At 45.5% G+C, this 14,490-nt stretch overlaps 1 protein-coding gene across 1 annotated transcript; it reads right to left on the bottom strand.

The window, feature by feature from the left end:
* Window positions 1-2,564: 2,564 nt before the first annotated feature.
* On the bottom strand, window positions 2,565-14,218 carry LOC139376587 (follicle stimulating hormone receptor). Its single transcript, XM_071119352.1, has 13 exons — window positions 13,732-14,218; window positions 12,817-12,888; window positions 11,950-12,024; window positions 10,720-10,794; window positions 10,401-10,475; window positions 9,984-10,064; window positions 9,452-9,520; window positions 8,723-8,797; window positions 8,443-8,628; window positions 8,109-8,332; window positions 7,750-7,931; window positions 3,898-4,089; window positions 2,565-3,793 (listed from the first exon to the last, which is right to left on the bottom strand). The coding sequence occupies exons 1-13, from the start codon at window positions 13,899-13,901 to the stop codon at window positions 3,293-3,295; spliced, it is 1,977 nt and encodes a 658-aa protein (XP_070975453.1). The 5' UTR covers window positions 13,902-14,218; the 3' UTR covers window positions 2,565-3,292.
* Window positions 14,219-14,490: the final 272 nt, after the last annotated feature.

Raw genomic sequence — 14,490 nt, 5'->3', positions numbered from 1 at the left:
TGGGAAATGATGTAAAATATATCACTAGCCACTTTAAACAATGCTACCTAATATAATGTTTACATACCCTACATTATTCATCTCATATGTATACGTATATACTGTACTCTATATCATCTACTGCATCTTTATGTAATACATGTATCACTAGCCACTTTAACTATGCCACTTTGTTTACATACTCATCTCATATGTATATACTGTACTCAATACCATCTACTGTATCTTGCCTATGCCGCTCTGTACCATCACTCATTCATATATCTTTATGTACATATTCTTTATCCCCTGACACTATAAGGTAGTAGTTTTGGAATTGTTAGCTAGATTACTTGTTGGTTATTACTGCATTGTCGGAACTAGAAGCACAAGCATTTCGCTACACTCGCATTAACATCTGCTAACCATGTGTATGTGACAAATAAAAATTTATTTGATTGGATTTGATTTGGTGGTCTGCTTATAACATGTTGGTATTACAGACTCAGTCAGGGACACGTTGAAAATGTCAGTGAAGACACTTGCCAGTTGGTCAGCGCATGGCCCTGCAGCCTTGTGAATGTTGACCTGTTTAAAAGTCTTACTCACATCGGCTATGGAGAGCGTGATCACACAGTCGTCCAGAATAGCTGATGCTCTCATGCATGCTTCAGTGTTGTTTGCCTTGAAGTGAGCATAAAAGTAATTTAGCTCATTTGGTAGGCTCATGTTACTGGGCAACTTGCGGCTGTGTTTCAATTTGTAGTCTGTAATAGTTTGCAAGCCCTGCCACATCCGGCGAGCGTCAGAGCCAGTGTAGTACGATTCAATCTTAGTCCTCTATTGACATTTTGCCTGTTTGATGTTTCATCTGAGGGCATAGCGGGATTTCTTATCAGTGTCCGGGTTAGAGTCTCGATCCTTGAAAGCGGCAGCTCTACTCTTTAGCTCAGTGTGGATGTTGCCTGTAACCATGGCTTCTGGCTTGGGATGTGTACTTACTGTCACAGTGGGGATGACATCATCAATGCACTTATTGATGAAGCCAGTGACTGATGTGGTGTACTCCTCAATGCCACCCGAAGAGCATATTCCAGTCTGTGCTAGCAAAATAATCTGCGTCATCTGACCACTTCTTTATTGACCGAGACACTTGTGCTTCCTGCTTTAGTTTTTGCTTGTAAGCAGGAATTAGGAGGATATACTTATGGTCAAACGGAAGGCAAGGGAGAACTTGGTACGTGTCTCTGTGTGTGGAGTAAAGGTGGTCTAGAGTTTTTTTCCCCTCTGGTTGCACATTTAACATGCTGGTAGAAATGAGGTAAAACTGATTTAAGTTTCCCTGCATTAAAGTCTCATTAGAGTCTCAGTCTCTGTATTTTATCTATGTCGTCATTCAGTCACAACATTTTTTAATGTTCCTTTGGTAGGATATTTGTGATCGTAGCTCATCTATTTTGTTATCCAATGATTGTACGTTGGCTAATAGGACTGATGGTAGAGGAAGATTACCCACTCTCCGTCGGATCCTTACAAAGCATCCGACCTAGATCCCCGATACCCCCATCTCTTTCTCATGCGAATAACGGGGATGTTGGCCTTGTCAGGTGTCTGAAGTAAATTCTTTGCGTCCGACTCGTTAAAGAAAACATCTTCTTCCAGTACAAGGTGAGTAATCACTGTCCTGATTTCCAGAAGCTCTTTTCAGTCATAAGAGACTGTGGCAGAAACATTATGTACAAAATAAGTTACAAATAGCACAATTGGTTAAGAGCCCGTAAAATGGCAGCCATCTCCTCCGGCGCCATACATATCTCCCTGCCATATTACATAATTTATGCATCAGCATACAATACATTTTTGAACTCACCTTGTTGTGCTGTGCTCACTTGAACAGGAAGGTGGCTCGGTGGTCCTTCAAGGGCAAATTTTGTCATCAAAATCTGGCATTCTCTGGATTTATGGTGCTTTCAAGACAACTGGGAACTCGGAAAAAAACAAGGTCGAATCACGATGACGTTGCTGATCTTCAGGTCGGGGGCTCAAAACAGTACATGGTAAGTGGTAAGAGCTAGGCTCAGGGGCTAGGCCAGGGGTTGATTTGGGTCTGGGCATGAGAGTGTTTCCACATTGAGATGGACCCATGGACCTGCCTCGCACCTGCAACCTTGTAATAACATCTTTGGAGTGTGTGTGTGTGTTTGATAAACCATCTACCAGCCATTTCCCTCTTCCTGATGAACGGGCTGAGTGCAGCTGTGTAACCTCTCCTCCCACACATACACGCAAACGCGCACACACACACACACACACACACACACACACACACACACACACACACACACACACACACACACACACACACACACACACACACACACACACACACACACAGAAGGGTTGGGGGATTGGTCATTGTCCTTGAACAGACTGGATGTGCTGAAGGACAGAATGTTTCTGATAACACAAGAAACTGCTCAAAAATGTGAGTGTGCCTGTGTTCATGTGTTCGTTTTGGCTTCTCTATGTGCAGCCACTACACACTATACCTCAACTCCAAGTCTCAGTAACATTCTCACTCTTGGTAAAATGCACAATCATAGAGCTTTATCAACAACAGTAGATGCACAACTCATTTAGACACATTTTTTTCTACAACCAATAAACGCAACTCATGAAAGAACCAGACCTGGGTTAAGTAAACAATTTAAAGTAGTTTAAAATACTTCTGCCGTTGGTTTGGTTTGCCCTGCTCAATGGAATGCAAACTTTCTAATCTACATTAGGCACACAAAAAATCTACATTAGGCACTCAAAAACACAAAGCACCTCTTTGTGTCTGTATCTGACCCAGGTCTGGAAGCAACAACAAACAAAAAAACATCTTTACATATCTCTTAAAAACATTTAACAAATCTTGAACTGTATTTACTCTATATTGAGAAGACAGGGGAGGGGAAAGAGAGATAGAGAGAGGGAGGAGGTAGAGAGAGGGTTCAGTATGTTGATGCGATCAGGTGAATTTGTGAAGTCAAACACTAACTAAAGTACTACTAAACAGCCATCTGCTACTATTAAACAGCAGCCTGTCACTGCGCAAACCTCCTGCAGTCCTGTGTGTGTCTGTGTGCATGTGTGTATGATTGCGTACGTGTGTATGCGTACTCTGAGACATCAGGGTCCCATCCCTCTCAGAGAAGCTGTTGTTGTTTAAACCGGCCACAGTGTCCCGTGCCTGGTCTTGGGTGAGGGGGTGAGGGGTTAAAGGTCAGGGTTTCAGTAGGGGTCCGGTGGCTTGGTTGATTTGAACCAGTTAACACAGCGTCCCGTGGGAGACTTTGGGCGACATTTGGATCCATGCAGCCTGCTGGACGGAGAAACTCTCTGTCCTGTAGACCTGGGCTTTGGTCGTGAACAGGCCGTATCGCGCTGCCAGCAGGAAGAAGTCCCGGCGGAATGTCCGGGTGCATAATCCGTACAGGAAGGGGTTGGCGCATGAGTTTATTGGGTAGAAGAGGACCAATAGCAGCTTGGAGTCGGAGACAGTGATGAGGGGTAGTTTGAGCGCGGCAGAGAGGGCGAAGAAGGAAATAGGCGCCATGCACAGGAAGTCCGTGAAGATGAGGATGGCCATCCGCTGAGCCATGCGGGTTTCAGCACTGGCTGGGGGGGAGGAGGAGTTACGGACGGACAGGTAGATGCTCAGGTAGCACACACACACGCACAGGAAGGCCACCACGTTCAGCAGCAGGAGGAACATGACAAACACCTGAGACGGCAGCGACTCCACATCCATGGGCAGGCAGATACTCACCTGAAACACACACACACACACACACACACACAATTCCCAAATTAGCATAGAAGCTGTGCAATATAATACGTGTAGAAAAACAGGTAGCATCACACATCCCTCACCTTGCTGTAGCTGCTTACCCCTACAGTGGGTAGCAGAGCCGCCAGACAGGAGAAGGCCCAGCCGGTAGCCATGACAGCACAGGCGTGTCGGAGGCGGAGCTTGCGGTCCAGTCTGAGGGCGTGGGTGATGGTGTGGCAGCGCTCCAGGGTGATGGCCGTCAGAGTAAACACAGACAGCTCACTGGCAAACACCTGCACATTCAGTATAGCGCCTCTGTTAGAGCATCAGTTCTAAGCGTTCAGATCACTTCAGTATACGAAGGCTAGGGCGCGCGCACACACACACACACACACACACACACACACACACACACACTTCCGGCGCCGACAGAGATGGCCGCCTCGCTTCGCGTTTCTAGGAAACTATGCAGTTTTTTGTTTTTTTACGTGTTATTTCTTACATTAGTACCCCAGGTCATCTTAGGTTTCATCACATACAGTCGAGAAGAACTACTGAATATAAGATCAGCGTCAACTCACCATCAGTACGACCAAGAATACGCTTTTCGCGATCCTGTGCTCTGCCTTACAAACAGGACAACGGAGTGGATCCCATGCAGCGACCCAAAAAAACGACTCCGAAAAAGAGGGAAACGAGGCGGTCTTCTGGTCAGACTCCGGAGACGGGCACATCGTGCACCATTCCCTAGCATTCTTCTTGCCAATGTCCAGTCTCTTGACAACAAGGTTGATGAAATCCGAGCAAGGGTAGCATTCCAGAGGGACATCAGAGACTGTAACGTTCTTTGCTTCACGGAAACGTGGCTTACTGGAGAGACGCTATCCGAAGCGGTGCAGCCAACAGGTTTCTCCACGCATCGCGCAGACAGGAAAAAACATCTTTCTGGTAAAAAGAGGGGCGGGGGCGTATGCCTTATGACTAACGTGACATGGTGTGATGAAAGAAACATACAGGAACTCAAATCCTTCTGTTCACCTGATTTAGAATTCCTCACAATCAAATGTAGACCGCATTATCTACCAAGAGAATTCTCTTCGATTATAATCACAGCCGTATATATCCCCCCCCAAGCAGACACATCGTTGGCTCTGAATGAACTTTATTTGACTCTTTGCAAACTGGAAACCATTTATCCGGAGGCTGCATTCATTGTAGCTGGGGATTTTAACAAGGCTAATCTGAAAACAAGACTCCCCAAATTTTATCAGCATATCGATTGCGCAACCAGGGGTGGAAAGACCTTGGATCATTGTTACTCTAACTTCCGCGACGCATATAAGGCCCTGCCCCGCCCCCCTTTCGGAAAAGCTGACCACGACTCCATTTTGTTGATCCCTGCCTACAGACAGAAACTAAAACAAGAGGCTCCCACGCTGAGGTCTGTCCAACGCTGGTCCTGAGGTCTGTCCAACGCTGGTCCGACCAAGCTGACTCCACACTCCAAGACTGCTTCCATCACGTGGACTGGGACATGTTTCGTATTGCGTCAGACAACAACATTGACGAATACGCTGATTCGGTGTGCGAGTTCATTAGAACGTGCGTTGAAGATGTCGTTCCCATAGCAACGATTAAAACATTCCCTAACCAGAAACCGTGGATTGATGGCAGCATTCGTGTGAAACTGAAAGCGCGAACCACTGCTTTTAATCAGGGCAAGGTGTCTGGTAACATGACCGAATACAAACAGTGCAGCTATTCCCTCCGCAAGGCTATCAAACAAGCTAAGCGTCAGTACAGAGACAAAGTAGAATCTCAATTCAACGGCTCAGACACAAGAGGCATGTGGCAGGGTCTACAGTCAATCACGGACTACAGGAAGAAATCCAGCCCAGTCACGGACCAGGATGTCCTGCTCCCAGGCAGACTAAATAACTTTTTTGCCCGCTTTGAGGACAATACAGTGCCACTGACACGGCCTGCAACGAAAACTTGCGGTCTCTCCTTCACTGCAGCCGAGGTGAGTAAGACATTTAAACGTGTTAACCCTCGCAAGGCTGCAGGCCCAGACGGCATCCCCAGCCGCGCCCTCAGAGCATGCGCAGACCAGCTGGCCGGTGTGTTTACGGACATATTCAATCAATCCCTATACCAGTCTGCTGTTCCCACATGCTTCAAGAGGGCCACCATTGTTCCTGTTCCCAAGAAAGCTAAGGTAACTGAGCTAAACGACTACCGCCCCGTAGCACTCACTTCCGTCATCATGAAGTGCTTTGAGAGACTAGTCAAGGACCATATCACCTCCACCCTACCTGACACCCTAGACCCACTCCAATTTGCTTACCGCCCAAATAGGTCCACAGACGATGCAATCTCAACCACACTGCACACTGCCCTAACCCATCTGGACAAGAGGAATACCTATGTGAGAATGCTGTTCATTGACTACAGCTCGGCATTCAACACCATAGTACCCTCCAAGCTCGTCATCAGGGTCTCGACCCCGCCCTGTGCAACTGGGTACTGGACTTCCTGACGGGCCGCCCCCAGGTGGTGAGGGTAGGCAACAACATCTCCTCCCCGCTGATCCTCAACACTGGGGTCCCACAAGGGTGCGTTCTGAGCCCTCTCCTGTACTCCCTGTTCACCCACGACTGCGTGGCCACGCACGCCTCCAACTCAATCATCAAGTTTGCGGACGACACAACAGTGGTAGGCTTGATTACCAACAACGACGAGACGGCCTACAGGGAGGAGGTGAGGGCCCTCGGAGTGTGGTGTCAGGAAAATAACCTCACACTCAACGTCAACAAAACTAAGGAGATGATTGTGGACTTCAGGAAACAGCAGAGGGAACACCCCCCTATCCACATCGATGGAACAGTAGTGGAGAGGGTAGCAAGTTTTAAGTTCCTCGGCATACACATCACAGACAAACTGAATTGGTCCACTCACACAGACAGCATTGTGAAGAAGGCGCAGCAGCGCCTCTTCAACCTCAGGAGGCTGAAGAAATTCGGCTTGTCACCAAAAGCACTCACAAACTTCTACAGATGCACAATCGAGAGCATCCTGGCGGGCTGTATCACCGCCTGGTACGGCAACTGCTCCGCCCTCAACCGTAAGGCTCTCCAGAGGGTAGTGAGGTCTGCACAACGCATCACCGGGGGCAAACTACCTGCCCTCCAGGACACCTACACCACCCGATGTCACAGGAAGGCCATAAAGATCATCAAGGACATCAACCACCCGAGCCACTGCCTGTTCACCCCGCTATCATCCAGAAGGCGAGGTCAGTACAGGTGCATCAAAGCTGGGACCGAGAGACTGAAAAACAGCTTCTATCTCAAGGCTATCAGACTGTTAAACAGCCACCACTAACATTGAGTGGCTGCTGCCAACACACTGACACTGACTCAACTCCAGCCACTTTAATAATGGGAATTGATGGGAAATGATGTAAATATATCACTAGCCACTTTAAACAATGCTACCTTATATAATGTTACTTACCCTACATTATTCATCTCATATGCATACGTATATACTGTACTCTATATCATCGACTGTATCCTTATGTAATACATGTATCACTAGCCACTTTAAACTATGCCACTTTGTTTACATACTCATCTCATTTGTACATACTGTACTCGATACCATCTACTGTATCTTGCCTATGCTGCTCTGTACCATCACTCATTCATATATCCTTATGTACATATTCTTTATCCCCTCACACTGTGTACAAGACAGTAGTTTTGGAATTGTTAGTTAGATTACTTGTTGGTTATTACTGCATTGTCGGAACTAGAAGCACAAGCATTTCGCTACACTCGCATTAACATCTGCTAACCATGTGTATGTGACAAATAAAATTTGATTTGATTTGATTTGACACACACACACACACACACACACACACCCTCCTAGGTCTACAGTATACCCACAGTGAAGAACCCGGCGATGTCACAGCCCGCCCCGGTCTGCCAGCTGATAGCGTGGTTGTAGTACAGACCTCTCGTACGCACGTCCACTGTTGCTATGACCACCAGGTATACGCCCATACACAAGTCGGCAAAGGACAGGTGGCACATCAGGAAGCGTGGCACCGTCATCTTCGCTCGGCTGCCTAGCAACGGGGAGGGGAAAGTTTAGTAATAACTTTTATCACAAGAACGTATTTTAATACGATAACTGCTTTCATTACAACATTTGTCATCATTCACACATTTGTATTGTGATAAAAACAGTTATTGTGATAAAAACTGTTATTGCGATAAAAATGTTTTTTTTTTTTTTTACTGACCTAGCAACACAAGCAGCACGATGGTGTTGCCTAACAGTGCGAGCACAGAGATAATCCAGATGAGGACACGTAGAGGGGCGGAGCCCATGATGTCTTCACAGGGGTTGAAGGCATCGGGGGCGGGACTACAGGCCACAGATGTCCAATTTAAACAGAAGTCCATAAAGAAGTGGAGGTTGTTCTGAGCCCCGGGTTTAAAGCACGCGGAGGTCATCCGGAAGGTCCTGACAAATGCACGCAAGAATACGAAAATACAGACACACACACACTAATTTATATGTGACATAATATACACAGATATATTCTATCTTGGAGTGTGTGTTTGTCTTCGTACCTGTTCCTCTGGTGTTTATGGAAGGCACAGCAGTGAGATGGGTAGGTGAGGTTAGCCTGTCGTAGCTTTGTGAATAGGGACAGGGGAGGCAGTGCTCTGAGTGAGAACACCGAGACAGCGGACAGATGCTCAACTTCACCCAGCACTGACTCTGGCAGGGAACTCAGCGCTGTACGAGAGATGTCTCTAAATACACACAGACAACAACAACAACACTTGGACACAAAAACAAATGACAGCGGATGATGTCACTGACGTGTCGTTGTGGAGCCATGCTTACAGGAACCCCGGCCCCTCTGCTCCTTTGAAGGAATTATTATGCATATGAGAAAGTTGCAGGTTGCCCATGAGAAACCTGAGCAAAGAGAGAAAGAGAAACCATTATAGTATGTATGTACAGTGGGGCAAAAAAAGTATTTAGTCAGCCACCAATTGTGCAAGTTCTCCCACTTAACTTCCATTTCCTAACAATTGCTCCCACAGTTGATTTCTTCAAACTAAGCTGCTTACCTATTGCAGATTCAGTCTTCCCAGCCTGGTGCAGGTCTACAATTTTGTTTCTGGTGTCCTTTGACAGCTCTTTGGTCTTGGCCATAGTGGAGTTTGGAGTGTGACTGTTTGAGGTTGTGGACAGGTGTCGTTTATACTGATAACAAGTTCAAACAGGTGCCATTAATACAGGTAACGAGTGGAGGACAGAGGAGCCTCTTAAAGAATATGTTTCAGGTCTGTGAGAGCCAGAAATCTTGCTTGTTTGTAGGTGACCAAATACTTATTTTCCACCATAATTTGCAAATAAATTCATAAAAAAATCGTACAATGTGATTTTCTGGATTTTTTTTTCTCATTTTGTCTGTCATAGTTGAAGTGTACCTATGATGAAAATTACAGGCCTCTCTCATCTTTTTAAGTGGGAGAACTTGCACAATTGGTGGCTGACTAAATACTTTTTTGCCCCACTGTATGCGTGTGTGTATGCGTGTGTATGTGTGTGGGCGTGTGGACTCACAGTTTGTGTATCTTGGTTCCGTTAAAGGCGTGACTCTCCACCTCACTGATGCCGTTCTTGGTCAGTCGTCTGGAAGAGGAACGATGTATAAAGTCATTCCATGAAAATGTCATATTTCCAGGGAGATGTGTGGCTACTCTGGGTGTGTGTACTCTGTGTGTCTGTGTACTCTGTGTGTGTGTACTCTGTATGTGTGGGTGTACTCTGTGTGTGTGGCTGAAATGGACAAAATGGAATGGTATTAAAACACATACTGTAGAACCTGTGTGTTTGATGTGTTTGATACCGTTCCAATAATTCCGTTCCAGCCATTACTATAAGCCTGGCCTCCCCAATTGTGGTGCCACCAGCCACCTGTAGTGTGTGTGTGTGTGTGTGTGTGTGTGTGTGTGATGGTGGTCACAGTGTAATATAGACCTTGGGAGACGGGGTTGATAAATTGTTCACTTATCCACCAATTCCCTGTCTGTGTGTGTGTGTGTGTTTGTGTGTGTGGGTAGTGTACTCTGTGTGTGTGTTTGTTACTACTCACAGTTCATCGATGGTATTAGTGGTGAGGCCGAGGAAAGCGTTGCTGGGGATGATCACTATGTGTACATTGTCCTGCAGGTCCCTGCACCACACACACACACACACACACACACACACACACACACACACACACACACATACAGAGTACACACACTCACAAAAATAAAATAACCAAACTCCTACAGCTACAGATGTACAAATCTTAATCTAGAGCCAGTTTGCTACAGCAACAGGAAATGTACAATTATTATGTGGATTATAACATTTCCTGCTGTGCATTCAAATGTACAAAAGTGTGATTAAATTAAGATTCTGCATCTGTAAGAGAAGCAGCTCATGTTTCCCACACAATACAGTAACATGTGAACTAGTGAATACACACTCACAAACACTACAGTAAGAGAGCATGGTGACCTACAGCAGAAACGTCAGGGCGGCGGAGTGGATCCGGGAGAAGTTAGGTAGAACCCTCAGTCCAGTGTTGCAGATTGTCCTGAAAAACAGGGCAGTCCCGTCAAAGCCAACTGATTTAGGATTAGCTCTTAGGGTTTAAGGGTTAGGGTTCACTGGCACTCACAGGTATGTTAGTTTGGGCTGTCCCATGAAAGCCTGTTGAAGTAGGGGTAGTGGTTAGGGCTAGGTTTAGGGCTTAGGGATTAGGGTTAGAGTTTAGGGGTTAATGTTAGGTATAAGGGATAAGAGGTTAGGGGTTAGGGCTTAGGGGATATGGAACTCACAGGTGACTGAGTTTCGGAAGTCCCATGAAAGCCTGATGATGGATGATGACCAGGTGTTTTGACTTGGTGATGGTTCTGGAGCAGACATGCAACATTTGAAATACACACATGATGCATGAAATGGTGTGAGAGTGGTGTTTGAGTTGCCTATGAATGGTGCATGGATGCTGTTTGAATGGTGTATGAGCGGGGTATGAATGTGTTTGAATGGTGTATGAGCAGGGTATGAATGTTGTGTTGAGGGGTGTATAAATGTTGTGTTGTGGGGTGTATAAATGTTGTGTTGAGGGGTGTATAAATGTTGTGTTGAGGGGTGTATGAATGTTGTGTTGAGGGGTGTATAAATGTTGTGTTGAGGGGTGTATAAATGTTGTGTTGAGGGGTGTATAAATGTTGTGTTGAGGGGTGTATAAATGTTGTGTTGAGGGGTGTATAAATGTTGTGTTGAGGGGGGTATGAATGTTGTGTTGAGGGGTCTATACATGTTGTGTTGAGGGGTGTATACATGTTGTGTTGAGGGGTGTATAAATGTTGTGTTGAGGGGTGTATGAATGTTGTGTTGAGGGGTGTATAAATGTTGTGTTGAGGGGTGTATAAATGTTGTGTTGAGGGGTGTATGAATGTTGTGTTGAGGGGTGTATAAATGTTGTGTTGAGGGGTGTATAAATGTTGTGTTGAGGGGTGTATACATGTTGTGTCGAGGGGTGTATAAATGTTGTGTCGAGGGGTGTATAAATGTTGTGTTGAGGGGTGTATAAATGTTGTGTTGAGGGGTGTATACATGTTGTGTTGAGGGGTGTATAAATGTTGTGTTGAGGGGTGTATACATGTTGTGTTGAGGGGTGTATAAATGTTGTGTTGAGGGGTGTATAAATGTTGTGTTGAGGGGTGTATACATGTTGTGTTGAGGGGTGTATACATGTTGTGTTGAGGGGTGTATAAATGTTGTGTTGAGGGGTGTATAAATGTTGTGTTGAGGGGTGTATACATGTTGTGTTGAGGGGTGTATAAATGTTGTGTTGAGGGGTGTATACATGTTGTGTTGAGGGGTGTATAAATGTTGTGTTGAGGGGTGTATAAATGTTGTGTTGAGGGGTGTATAAATGTTGTGTTGAGGGGTGTATAAATGTTGTGTTGAGGGGTGTATAAATGTTGTGTTGAGGGGTGTATAAATGTTGTGTTGAGGGGTGTATACATGTTGTGTTTTGGTACTGTAGGACTAATACTTACATCTCAGTTAGTCTGGGGAGGTTAGCAAATGCAAAAGCCCCGATGCTCTCTAACATACCATTCTCTGTTAGCACACTGAGAGAGAGAGAGAGAGAGAGAGAGAGAGAGAGAGAGAGAGAGAGAGAGAGAGAGAGAAATGGTCAGAGAAAGGGAGAAATTGTCAGAGAAAAGGAGAGAGGGAGTTAGGGAGACAAAGGAAGAGAGATTGGAAAAGATAGAAATGGACAGAGGAGTATAGCAGTGAGAGTGGTTGATCTATCTATATATAGCACACTTGGTTTTAAAGTAACTGTCCAGTGTTTCCAGATTTCTATGAAATGTGAGCTATAATTAATTACAATATGATTGAAATAGTTTTCCTTCCAAAAAATACATCCAAAGTAATTAAGTATGTTGAAAAGCATATTCTCTGTGTTGGAATGGTGTGAGCGTACCTAAACAACAGACGGGTGTGGGCGTATACCGGTCATTAAAAATATGAATGCGAGTAGTCAGCTGATTGGCCAGAGGAGGATGACAACATAGCTAGCATTTTTTTAAACCTTCCGTTTTTGGTGGAGATGTCAACAACATTATTTGGGTATGAGTTAAACAGAATATTAACTTTTAAAAGTTAGCTTTTCAATGGACAGTTACTTTAAGTAGCCTAGCTGTAGTCGTTCCTAAGGAGACAAACCAAAGACAGAAGATTAAATGACAAATCATATTTTCCATAACATAGGCCTATTATAAGGTATTCCTGTCTTCCTCTCCTCTGTTTGGGTGATCAAAATCTACAGTGTTTCTACTCATCGTGTTCCACATCAGTCTAAACACATAGTCGGACTAAACACACACACCGACACACCGACACGCACACACACTTACATGGCAGTGAGCTGCTGTAGGTTGGTGAAGGCTTCTCGGGGAAACACTCTGATGTGTGTCTGTTTGAACTCCCTGCAAAACACAACAACGAATTAGATTGTCTGTCGTACCTCATTCACTAACTAGCCAATCAATGAAAAACGTTCCCTGGCCTTGACCTGAGAACAGAACACACACAAAGAGTTCACATTATTGCTGGGAACGATACAGCAGCCTGTGTGTGTGTGTGTGTGTGTGTGTGTGTGTGTGTGTGTGTGTGTCCGTGTTAGGGGGACCTGATATCTCTGTCACATCCTCTTTGGCTGTGATTGACCGGATTGAATCCCAACCTTAGTCTTAAGACCTGTATTTACACATACGTGTGAGTGTGAGTGTGAGTGCGAGTGTGTGTGTGTGTGTGAGAGTGAGAGAGAGAGAGAGGGATAGTGGGTTCAATTCTAAGTGGCATATACTGTGTTACTGTTACATTAGAGAATGTCTCTGCTGGAAGTCTTTGTAGGAGACATGCACTGTTGCCCATTTGTGGTGATAGCCTTGAGATTCCTTCAGAAATGTTTCAACTATAAAAGCATGAGGCCAGAGTTTACCACAGTCTACTACTATCGCCTCCCCCCGCACCTCTTCACACCATAACACCAACCCAACGACATCATGACAACACAAAGAGACAACAATTGCAATAATGACAACAACAACATCCACATCAGCAGCTGTTAATACAATCAAACAGACAATAATTCAAATCACTAGAATTTCCATCAGCAACATCAACAGCCAAAACTGGATCCCCTCCACCTCTCTTGCATCTTGGGGTGTGTGTGTGTGTACTCACAGGTCGGTGGTGTTCTTGGGGTGTGTGTGTGTGTGTACTCACAGGTCGGTGGTGTTCTTGGGGATGTGTGTGTGTGTACTCACAGGTCAGTGGTGTTCTTGGGGATGTGTGTGGGCATATGTGTGATGGTGTTACCCATACAGAGGTAGGTAAATGTTGTCCCAGAGTTTACCATTGCTACCTCTGCCTGAGACACACACACACAGCCCAACACAAACAGCAGCATCTTCATAATCTTCTTCATCTTCATCATCTCCCTCCTCCACCTCTCTTCTCTGTTCTAAAGTGTCCAGAATGGCTTCAACTCGCCTGTCTTTTTCTCGTCCCAGCACCTCTTCTCTTTCCTCCTCTCCGGTTATTTCTCTTCTCCTCTTTCTTCTCTGTCTTCTTCTTCTCTGTCTTCTTGTCCTCTCTTTTCAGATCCCTATCTCATCTCTGCCGTAAATGCTTACATGTACACAGGTGCTTCAGCAGTGCCCACAAACTCATCCCGCCTTTCCCTTTTCCGTCTCTCCCTCCTCAGCAGTGCGTGTGCATGAGTTTGAGAGAGAGTGTGTGTACAAGAGAGAGAGAGAGAGAGCGGGAGAGAGACAGAGATTGAAAGAGGCTGGCGCTTCTTCCTGTATGTGTGGGTGTGTGAACTGCTGTTGAGTGTGTGTGAGAGAGAATGTCTCTGCTGGGAGTCTCTGTAGGCTGAGGCTGAGAGGACGGCTCATAATAATGGCTGAAATTGAAGAAATGGAATGGTATTAAAACACATACTGTAGAACCCGTATGTTTGATGTGTTTGAGACCGTTCCATTAATTCCGTCCAGCCATTACTATAAGCCTGGCCTACCCAA

The sequence above is a fragment of the Oncorhynchus clarkii genome, chromosome 20, assembly GCF_045791955.1.
Source record: "Oncorhynchus clarkii lewisi isolate Uvic-CL-2024 chromosome 20, UVic_Ocla_1.0, whole genome shotgun sequence".
Taxonomy (NCBI): Eukaryota; Metazoa; Chordata; class Actinopteri; order Salmoniformes; family Salmonidae; genus Oncorhynchus; species Oncorhynchus clarkii.
This window is presented reverse-complemented; position numbering and strand designations above follow the sequence as displayed.

Bases quoted from the DNA above. Each gene is read 5' to 3' on its own strand.
- LOC139376587 (XM_071119352.1), bottom strand. From the start codon at position 13,901: ATGATGAAGATGAAGAAGATTATGAAGATGCTGCTGTTTGTGTTGGGC. The intron at 10,795-11,949 runs GTAAGTATTAGT...TGTCTGCTCCAG, and splicing joins CTCCCCAGACTAACTGAGAT to AACCATCACCAAGTCAAAAC. The intron at 8,333-8,442 runs GTACGAAGACAA...TGCATTTGTCAG, and splicing joins CATAAACACCAGAGGAACAG to GACCTTCCGGATGACCTCCG.